Source organism: Muscardinus avellanarius (genome assembly GCF_963383645.1).
Source record: "Muscardinus avellanarius genome assembly, chromosome: 1".
Lineage (NCBI taxonomy): Eukaryota > Metazoa > Chordata > Mammalia > Rodentia > Gliridae > Muscardinus > Muscardinus avellanarius.
Window position 1 is genome coordinate 124,989,141 of NC_137786.1, and position 10,888 is coordinate 125,000,028.

The following is a 10,888-nucleotide window of genomic DNA, read 5'->3' on the forward strand; positions in this document are numbered from 1 at the left end:
AAGTTAGTTTTAAAAATGTCTCCCCGATTCCCTGCTGCAACAAACCCAACCAAGCCAGCAGGGCAGGTTTTATTAATGCAGGGAGCCGGAGTGGCAGCAAAGGACAGTGTTAGGTATGGGTGGGGTAGACATCAAGGGGGCCCAAGGCTCATTGACTGGAGGTCTCCTCCAGGCCCCTTGGAAGTAGCCCATCTCAGCAGCAGTCTGCTGGCTTCCCCCCATCCCAGGCCCACTGCCTCTTCTCTTTTGACCTCCTGGATATTTGGGTCTTAGTGAGAGCCAGTTTCAGTAAAGAGAGGTAGGAGTGGCGGACTGGAGGTCTAGAGCGTGGCTACCCTCACAAGCCCCAGGCCTCTTGTGCAAAGGGTGACCCTTAGAGGGACCAGACACACCAGATTGTTTAGTCTACGAGTGCCAAGGCCATCACACCAGAGACCCAGCCTGATTCTGGGCAGGCACCATCACGGGGACAGCACCCATGCGGCTCAGGGCAGAGGATGAAACTTCGCCAGGCCTGGGCAACACTGGCTGAGGGTGGGCCCCATCAGTCCTGGGCAGTCTCGGTGAAGACAGAGCCTGGCTGGAGAGACTGGGTGTGGGGGTCAGTGTACCAGCCCTGGGAGGTAGATGGGGTGCCCGGTGGGCTCGCGCTGAGGTGACCGAGGAAAGAGTCCCATTCTTGGAGATTGTGTCTGAGCCCTTGGGCCAGGGCAGGGTCCGGGGAGCAGTGGCATCCTCCCTAGTCATCAAAGAAGTCATAAGATGTCAGAAGTAGAAGAGAGAAAAAAAGAGGATTTCCAAACACTTTGCATCACTCACTACGTTTACATAGGACACTTCAGCCCTCTTCTCTCTCTCCCTTAAATCGACCCATAGGAATGATGTTTGGGTTACTACCCACTCTTCAATTCCATGAAAGCTGCCTAGGTTCCCAGACTCTGGGAGGGAAGTTAAAAAAAGCCCCCATCAGCGAGGTATGGTGGCACATGCCTGTAATCCCAGTACTTGGGAGGCTGAAACAGGAGGATCACAGGTTTGAGGAGAGCCTTAGCAAAATAGCGAAACTCTCAGCAAACTAGCAAGACCCTGCTTCCAGACAAAAACATTTTTAAAAGGTCTGGGGCCGGGCATGGTGGTGCATGCTTGTAATCCCAGCACTTGGGAGGCTGAGACAGGAGGATTGCAGGTTTGAAGTCATCCTCAGCAACTCAATGAGGCTCTCAGCAACTAATTGAGACCCTGTTTCCAAATAAAATGAGTCTGGGGGTATAGTTGGAGGTAGGAGGCCCCTGAGTTCAAAAGGGCTGGGGGTATAGCTCAGAGGTAGAATGTCGCTGGCTTCAATCCCCAGTACCATAAAAAACGGCCCCATTACCCAGAGACCAGGGCTACTTACTTGATATCATTGGCCAGCTCCTCCATGGCCTTGTTCCTGCGTTGGTACAAGAGGACCAGCCCAGCCAGCAGCACCAATCCAACCAGGGTGCCTACGACCGCTCCAGCAATCACTGCAGCCGTGGGCCCTGGAAAAACCTCGGTGTCAGAGGGAGCTGTTCTCTGTCCCTCCACAAATCTACTACCCCACTGCCACCACACACACACAAGAGAAAATTCTCTTTTGTCCTGTTAAGAAGAGAAAGTACTGTCAAGCAGAAAATGGTCAGTCACTGAGCAAACATCTATACATAGCTTCGACTGGGGCAAGCTCCCTTGTCCAATTAGGAGGAAAGGCCTCGGAGGCAGACAGACTTCCACCCCTCACAACCAACCCCACCCCACCACTGACCACGCCTCCCCTTCACCACACTTACCCCTCACTGACCTGTGCTCACTTCCAGGGTCACGTTGCAGTGGGCACTGCCCACCAGGTTGTGGGCCTTGCAGACGTAGACTCCGGACATGGAAGCAGAAAGGTTGGTGAGATGTAAAAACCCCTGGGCGTCATCTGTGGAGGCAACTTGGCCATCAGTTCAGGAACACTTTTCCTCATGTGAAAAAGAAACCAAACAAGCTGCCCTTCCTCTAGAATGTTCTATTGCCTCTCTGAGAGTCTTGGCTGGTCCCTGATGGAGGAGAAGGCTGTGACAGCCAGCACGCTGGGCTCTGCTCCCATGGACCGACCAGCTAGCTTAATACCTCTCTCTCTGCCCCCTGCTCAGTGTCCCCAACTGATATCTGAAAGGAAACGATGCAAAACACACACACACACACACACACACACACACACACACACACACACAAAACAAAACACTACTTTTATTTTTATTTCTGGAAGGCAATCTAAAGAGAAGAAAAGAACATTAGGAACCAGAAACCAGAAAACCTGGGCTGCTGAACAGGTCATGCGACCTTAAGTAAGTTACTTGAAATCCCTGGGTCTCCATTTCTTCATCAATGAAATGGGAGTAATATGTCTAATCATTATAATATTAATATTTATGGGCTACTTACTCTATGCCAAAGACTGCTCTACATACTTTACATGTGTTAACTTACCAGAATGTCACAATAAACCTAGGAGATAAGCACTGTTTCAAAAACGAAAAGGTTTTTATAATAAAAGTGGTTGAATTCAGCTAAAAGGTATAGCTTGGTGGTAAAGGGCATATTTAGTATATGCAAGGCCCTGACTTCCATTTCCAAAGCACAAACTCAAAGGTCAGATAAAAAGCAGAAAGAAGCCCGATGTGGTGATGCACGCCTGTAGTTTCAGTAATTGGGAAGCTGAGACAGGAAGATCACAATATCGAGGCCAACCTCAGTAATTTAGTAAGACCTTCAGAAACTTAGTGAGATCCTGTCTCAAAATGAAAAATAGAAACGGCTGGGGGTAGCTGGGCGTGGTGGTGCACGCTTGTATTCCCAGGGCTTGGGAGGCAGAGACAGGGAGATCACAGGTTTGTGGCCAGCCTCAGCTACTTAGTGAGGCCCTCCACAACTTAGTGAGACCCTGTTTCAAAATAAAGAATAAAAAAAAAAAATAGGGCTGGGGGCATAGCTCGGAGGTAGAACGTCCCTGGGTTCAATCCCCAGTACCATACAAAACAAAAAGCAAAAGAAACAAAAGTAGAAATGGCAGCAAAATGAAAATGTATATATACACCACCTGGATCCAACAGTTGGTAACATTTTGCCATATGTTTGTTTTCTCTCTCTCTCTCTCTCTCTCTCTCTCTCTCTCTCTCTCTCTGTTTTAAAGCAATACTTTAGCATGCATCTTCAAAAATAAGAATGGTTGTTCCATGTAACCACAATACCTCTGCCATGCTTAAGCAGTCCATAGTTAATGTCTAAATTAATCTAATACTTCATATTAAAAATTGTCCCGCCAAGTGTGTTGGCACATGCCTATAATCCCAGTACTTGGAAGGCTGGGACAGTAGGATTTCAGGTTCAAGGACAGCCTCAGCAAGTAGTAAGACTCAGTAACTTAGTGAGACCCTATTTTGGGCTGGGAGTATAGCTGGGAAGTAGAATGCCCCTGAGTTCAATCCCCAGTATGACAAAATTAGATTGAAAGGCAGATAGATAGATAGATAGATAAAATATTCTATTGTCCCTAAAGACATTTTGTGGGTGTGTTTTTCAAATTAGGGCTACTGATACCCCATTTTCCAAATGAATGAAGTGGGCACAGTCACAAAGACAGGGGCAGAGCTGGAAGACTAGCTCCAGAGTCTTTAGTAACAGTGCTAAGCACCCACACAGGGCCTACACCTGATAGGCCTTCGTTCCCACCCCTCCCCTCCTCCCCCTCCTCCTCCCAGGTCCTTTCCAGCAGTGCCTCCCCTCCCCATCCCAGGCCCCCAGGGGCACCTCTCAGCTCTCCACTTTCCCAGCCACAGTCTCAGGTGTTAGGAAAATCCCTCACCTAAAATTGGTGGAAAGAAAACCTGGGGCGATGGGGGCAGCCGCTCCCACTGGTACTGAGCGGCAGGCTTACTCCTCGGGGACTGGCAGCTCAGGCTCACGTTGGTCCCCACCTGGGGCGCACCCAGGATGCGACAGGATGGAAGAGCTGGAGGAACTGGGGAAGGGAAGGGAGATAGTTAAAACCCACACCCTAGGTCTTCCCCAGCCTTGCTTTCCCCATCCCAAGCCTCCCACTTGGCCCCTGGGAGAGAGACCGCAGACTCGCCACAGTGGGGGGATGCAGGAGGGTTGCTTCTCACTCACCCAGCACGCTGAGCCCTAAGGTTTTGCTGCTGTGGCCCTTGCTTTTGCCTTGACTGTCTACCACATTCACGGAACAGCGGTAGGAGCCAGAGTCTTGCTCCCTAAGGCCCTGCAGCCTCAGGGACACGTTCCGGGAGGGCATGGAGTAGACCAGGGATGCTTCCGGTGCACTTGAGACAATCCCATTGATGTAGGACAACACCTAGTCAGGGACACCATGTGTCACTGTTACTATTCCACAGTGTGCTCTGCCCACAGGCTCAGTCAGCCGCCCTCCCCAGCCAGGCCTTCCTCACCTGACCCTCACCTACATCCACCCTTCTGACGGCACCAGCTCCTGTTCACCCACCTCCCAGCCACCAATCACTGCACCAGGGGCCTTGGCCAGGATACTTCCTGTCTCATGTGCTGTCTCCTCATCTCCCACTACCCAGGGTGTGTTTAGAAGGATGGCATAACGGGACAAAGGAGGACAATGTATAAAACAAAGTTAGACTGCAGAGCAGAGACAGGTTTTATAGGGCCTGGGACTTATACACGTGGAGGAGGACATCTTTTTTTTTTCTTTTTTGTACTGGGGATTGAACCCAGAGGCATTCTACCTCTGGGCTATACCCCAGGCCTATTTTTATTTTTATTTTTAAACATCATCTCCATAGGTTGATGAGAGTCTCTCTACTTGCTGAGGTTGTCCTCAAACCTGCGATCCTCTGGTCTTATCCTTCCAAGTACTGGGATTATAGGACATGCATCACTATGCCCGGCTGAGAAAAGAACATAGGGCTGGGCATGGTGGTACACTCTTGTAATCTCAGTACTTGGGAGGCTAAGACAGGAGGATTGCAGGTTTGTGGCCAGCCTCAGTTACTTAGTGAGGTCCTCCACAACTTAGTGGGACCCTGTTTCAAAAATAAATAATAAAATAATAGGGCTGGGGGTGTTGCTCAGAGGTAGAATGCCCCTGGGTTCAATCCCCAGTACCATACACACACACACACACACACACACACAAAAAATCTCAGATTTGAGGACAGCCTCAGAAAATAGTTAAACTCTGATCAACCTAGCAAGACCTTGTTTCAAAATAAAATTAAAATAGGGCTGGGGTGTAGCTTGGAGATAGAATGCCCCTGGGTTCAATACCCATTCCCACAAAATAAATAAGTAAATAAATTTTAAAAAAAGACCGGAGTGTAGCTCAGTGGTGGAATGCCCCCAATCTTCAGCACCACAAAATAATGGCGATTTTAATAATAACAAGACCAAATAACCTCTTTGAACACATTCTCTGGGACCCTGGAAGGAGTCCATGTGCGTGTAGGCCTTGAGAATTGTTTCATGGGCTTCTAGGCAAACCTGCCTGTTTGAACTTGGCATCATGAAGCAGGGGAGGTGGGAGACAGCCCTCAGGTATAAAGGGGCAGGAGAACAGAGATAGTCACTTGAGACAAGAGGTCCTAAGCCTGTACTCAACTGTGCAGGAACACAGCACCTTTTCAAAGTTGTGTGTTACTTCTCATAAACTAACTTTCTTTCTTCTTCTTCTTCTTCTTCTTCTTCTTCTTCTTCTTCTTCTTCTTCTTCTTCTTCTCCTTCTCCTTCTCCTTCCTTCTTTCTTCTTCCTCTTCCTCTTTTTTTTTTTAAGCTGCTAAGGATTTTACCCAGGGACATTTTACCTCAGACCTACATCCCCAGCCCTATTTTTCATTCTTTATTTTGAAACAGGGTCTCACTAAGTAGCTGAGGCTGTCCTCAAACCGCGATTCTCCTGTCTCAGCCTCCAAAATGCTGGGATGACTAGCATACACCACCACGCCCAGCTTCCAACCTGATTTTTTATTCTTTATTTTTAAACAGGGTCTCGCCAAATTGTGGAGGGCCTCACTAAATAGTTGAGGCTGGCTGCAAACCTGTGATCCTCCTGTCTCAGCCTCCCAAGTCCTGGGATTACAAGCATGTGCAACCAAGCCCGGCTTCCCATAAACTTTCCCTTTTTTTCCAAACCCCAATCTATAGCCTCACTTCCACCATAGCAGAGTAAAATGTCTCTCTCCTTTTAGTGTTTTGGGTGCTGGAGTATCAGGGAAATTGTGGGGGAAAGAGAAGTCTTTGGAGGAAATCTTCAAGATGAGAAGAAACTGTGAGAACTTGCTTTTCTCTGAAATGTGTCCCTTAGCTTCCAATCTTTGGCCGCCCCTTCCAGAATGGCCAGCTCTTCCCTACACCCCCAGATGAGTGCATTAACCACTAGCAAGGATGCCTTCCCCCTCACCTGCTTTAGATCCTTCCCTTCTTGTTCTAAGAACCATATCACAACAGGTACTTCCCACTGCTGGGCAGACGGCACTTCACCTTGCAGAGTATACCAGGCTGGGAGCACTACTTCTTCTCCTTCCACTGCCTGCAACTTGCTGAGGCCAAGAGGCACGTGGAGCTTCAGCTGAGCCTGGGAGAGGGATACTGGAGAGAGAGTGAGGAAGCATGAGTGCTGGGGGCTGGCTCTCGGCTCCGGCTCGGCCTGGGATCATGCCCCACTCACTGGAGGAGAGGGTCATGCAGACAGAAGAAAGACTTTTTTTTTTTTTTTTTTTTTTTTGCGGTACTGGAGGTGGAAACCAGGGGCATTCTACCTCTGAGCTATACCCCCAGCCCTGTTTTTTATTCTATATTTTGAAACAGGGTCTCACTGAGTTGCAAAGGGCCTCACCAAGAAGCTGAGATTGTCCACGAACCACAATTCTCCTGAGAAGACAGACTTCCTTTGCCAGGTCCCACCAATGGAGGTCTCAGTGATGCCCAAGGATTGCTGACCCAATGTCTGGGTTCCTCTCACCCCCAGCATATGGTTGTGTTTTTTTTTTAAATAGGGTTCAGGGAATACTTCTATGTTTTTGAATAGCAGATTCTGAGCCCCAAGAAGAGAGGGCAGATTTCCATCAAGCAGGGGCACAAATCTATTGCTCTTGATCTGCGCCCAACATTGCACACCTGCTTCCCCAAATTCCTTGTGCGAGAGGCAAAAGAGAATGGCCACGCTAGTTGGGGCCACCAGGGCTCCTGCCCCTGAGTTCTCAACCAGTTGGGGAGAGGGGGCTGGGGGACCCTCTGGTTACAGATTAACCCTGCGGTTCCTTCTGAACAGCTGGTGGCTGGTGAGACGCACTGGCCCAGAGACTTGCAGTGCTCTTGAACCTCCCGCTAAGGGCCAAGTTGGCTTCCTTAGAAAAGCAGAGGGATCGAGTCCCAGAGAGCTTTCAAGAGCCCTTGGTGGGCCTGGGAGATCTGAGCGGGTTCTCTTGGGCTGTAGGGAATTATAGGGCGAGTCAGAGTCTTCTGACAAGCACAGAGATTTACCCACAGGTGTTCCAGAGGTGGACTGGGGCATCTGCACCATAGCATCCTGGAACACATACTCTTCTGCCCTTGAGAGGGACAATGAAGTCCTAGCCCTTTGGGGAGTAAATAACTTTGGGGCACTGGTGGTCCTGCTCTTCCCAGCCATAGCACTCTGAGTATGAGACACCACATCCCTGAAGGGAGTCAGCATCCAGTCCAATGGCAGGAACAGCAGGAGCTGGGCTTCAGAACTCCAAGGACCCGGGAGCCATCAGGCCAGGATGCACACCACCCCCACAGCATCCCGGCTGCTGCGTCTTTTCAGAACCCCCACTTCTATTCCTTGTTCTTTGCAGCACCCCCCTCCCTGTTTCCTGGTGGGTCCCAGTGGGCTGGGCAGGAAACTTGTACCCTGCGATAAGGCAGAAGACAATGAAGGGGGGGCGGCGGCGCTGGACCGGAGGCGGAGGCTCTCCAGGCGAAGAAAACAAACCGGCCTCAAGGAGCTCAACTCCCCCCAGGTATTTCCGCCCAGGACAGGCACATCGGGAACCTTGGGAGCAGTGCCGGCTCTTCCCCTTTCTGCAGCACACCCGGCCCTGTGTCCAGAAATGGTTCCTGCCTGGAACCTGCCTGGGAACCAGAAAGGATGCAAGCTCCCTTTGCCATGGGTGCCCCAGCGACCTCTGCTGGGTCCCGCATTTAGAATTACACTTGGCAAAAGGGAGAGTAGGGTTTAAAATACACAACAATGGACACTCCCAGGGTTTGGACAAATGTCTCCTGTCCTGTGCCCTCAGTGCGAATCCAGCAGCTGGAGATGGCCTGAGGTTTCCTGCCTGCCGTTCCAGGGGTCCACGGGAGGAAGTGCCCCAACTGGTGGCCCTGTTTGGTCCTGGGTGCTGCGGGTGGAGAAATGGGGAGGTGTTGGGCCCCAGTGAAGGTCCCAGGAACAGCCCAAGAAAGGGACCATTCTGGCCCACTCTGAGACTAAAGGAGGGCAAAGAAACATGGAACCGCTCCCCAGGGCCACTATTTTTAGTCTCCCTCTTTCTCTGAGAAACTCCCCCCGCAGGCTTCTCACGCCCCAGGGGCAGCAGCGCTGGGCCTTGGAGTAGGCTTAGAGCAGAAGGGCCTTCTTGAGAGTCCATGCCTGCCCCAGACACTGCAATCTGAAGCCTGTTTAACCCTCAAGAGGCTGGCGGGGCCAGGCAACCCCCAGGGCAGTTGGCAGCACCGGAGCCTCCGGGTATGATAAACTGAGGCTTAGGGCCATGAGAAAAGAGGCTGCAGATCAGCTGTAAAGGATGACCAGGCAGCATTTGGATGTTCCGCCCTTGCTCGGAAGCCCCCCAGCACAGAGGGGGATGGGGAGTTGGGATAGAGGGAAGGAAGGGCTGAAGTTGGGAGAAGAGAGATGAGAAGCAGGGAGATTCTGCATCAGGTCCTCCCAAGTCCAGTGGATAGGAATCAGTCCAGACCTTGGTGTGGCTAGGGAGCTCCTCGTGACACCCCGGAACCCTAATACTCCATGTCCCAACACCACAGAAGCACACACCAGGCTAGGAGGTGGGATCCGGGTCGGCAGGGACAGGAGCAAGGAGGTGCCATCACTATGGCTGACCTTTACAGTCTTCTAGGCCTTATTTGCCCTGGCATCCTCGGGCCTGAGAGAAAAGTTAAGCTCATGTCGCCAAACTGGGATTGGGATTCTTGAAGGGGACAGTAAAGGGGCCTGGAAGGTAGCAAGTGTGACAGCGGACGATGTGTTCAGTTTCTGCTAGGTCCCTCAGCCCCTGGTGAAGTATCCCTGGAGCTTGCCACACTCAAGCTTTGTGCCACCCTGCCCCCATCTCCTTTGTCCCTTTAGGTCTTGGAAACTGTAAGGGTGGTGGTGGTGGTGAAGATTGTCACATTTCTCCCAGCATTTGAGCCTGTCCCCATTTCCTGTGTCCAGTGACCTTACGGTCATGCACCGGGGGCACCTCCCTTGATTTCCAGGGCAGGAAGCAGGAGGGGCAGGAGAGAGGAACTGGGCTGGAGGATTGCCGCGCATTGGGCAAGCCTGGGGACCAGGGCATTCCTGTGATCTTTCTCATCAGCTTGTGTGGGGGTAGGGCAAGGGGGGGCTGGAGTTAAGACCTTAAGCTGTTTAGTTGGTGTCTCATCAAGCGCCTCAGCCCATCTAGTTCTGCTGTGTGTGGAGATTGGAAGGTGGAATGGTTCCGGGGATGGTTCAGATAACTCAGCCTAGAGGTATCCAGATCTTGCTGGGAGATTCTCTTATCATGAGATGCCCTTCTCTTGCTTGAACAAGCTCCCTACCTAGCCTCCCTCACCACACCCAAACTCAGAGCTGTCCCTGCTATAGTGGGGAGAGAGCACTGCAGTGATGTCCCAGAGTGCGGATGGGGGGGGGGCGATGGGAGGGCAAGGGTCCGAAGCAGGAGTCCCATGACCCAGTTCTTCACCAGACCCCAGAGTTCTCTCAGGGTGGATTCGCCCCATCCCACATCCCAAGGTCCCCCCAGGTCCCAAGTTTAACTCACCGAGGGTACTCAGCCCTAGGAGCAAAAACCACAGCGAGCTGGTCACAGGGGCGGTGGGCAAGGGAATCATGGCCCTCCCTGGTCCGGACAGAGTGCACCAGTTCCAGGACACACTGTCCGACAGGTGCCAAGACTGCGACAGCTGGACCGTGCGCAGGAGCCAGGCCACTGTGTCAGTGGCAGCCAGCCCAAGACTGCGTGCTGTGCCGGTGGTGGGGTGGGGACAGGCTGCGACAGGGGGCGGAGCATCCGAGGGGGCGGAGAGGTCGCAGTCCTGGGCCTCCGAAGGCCGCAGGGGGTGGGCCCCTCTAGCACCCAGACAGCGGGATCACAGGGCCTCTACAGATCAAGCTGCAGGCTGGGTCCTTATGTCATGACACCCCACAACTGTCCCTGGAAGCCAGGAGGAGAGAGAGTCCAGGGCTCTCACTCCCTGCCCTGTGCCCACGTGCAGCAGGAAGGATGGCTAAGAAGGGAGTGAGTTTGGGGACCGTCGAAGTTCGGGGGCCACAGACTGACAGTGTGAGAGCCCCAACAACCTGCTCTAAGCTTGGGCTACTGCGTCCTTAGCCTAACCGGGCAGACTTTCTGGAGGAGGGCGAGTGGGGCGGGGACACGAAGGGTCACCGCGGGGATTCTGTGGCTTCACCCGGGGCTGGGCGGGAAGGGTCACGGCCACACCCACCCCACGCCCCACAACGCCGGCCCCCACCAACGCGCCAGCAGTGGGGCCTCTCTTACCCTAGGGGCAGGGGACAGTGGCTGAGTTTTCCCAGACACCCTAAAACCCGGGGCTGAGGATTAATCTGGCATGTATACTGGCTCAT

The 10,888-nt window shown here is 52.3% G+C and overlaps 1 protein-coding gene across 1 annotated transcript; it reads right to left on the reverse strand.

The window, feature by feature from the left end:
• Window positions 1-423: 423 nt before the first annotated feature.
• Window positions 424-10,888, reverse strand: ESAM (endothelial cell adhesion molecule; the record flags this gene model as incomplete). The annotated part of the gene is made up of 8 exons (XM_080719028.1): window positions 424-739; window positions 1,397-1,523; window positions 1,823-1,945; window positions 3,872-4,027; window positions 4,177-4,378; window positions 6,449-6,636; window positions 10,062-10,369; window positions 10,803-10,888. 8 exons carry the CDS (start codon window positions 10,886-10,888, stop codon window positions 424-426), a joined length of 1,506 nt encoding a protein of 501 aa, XP_080575154.1.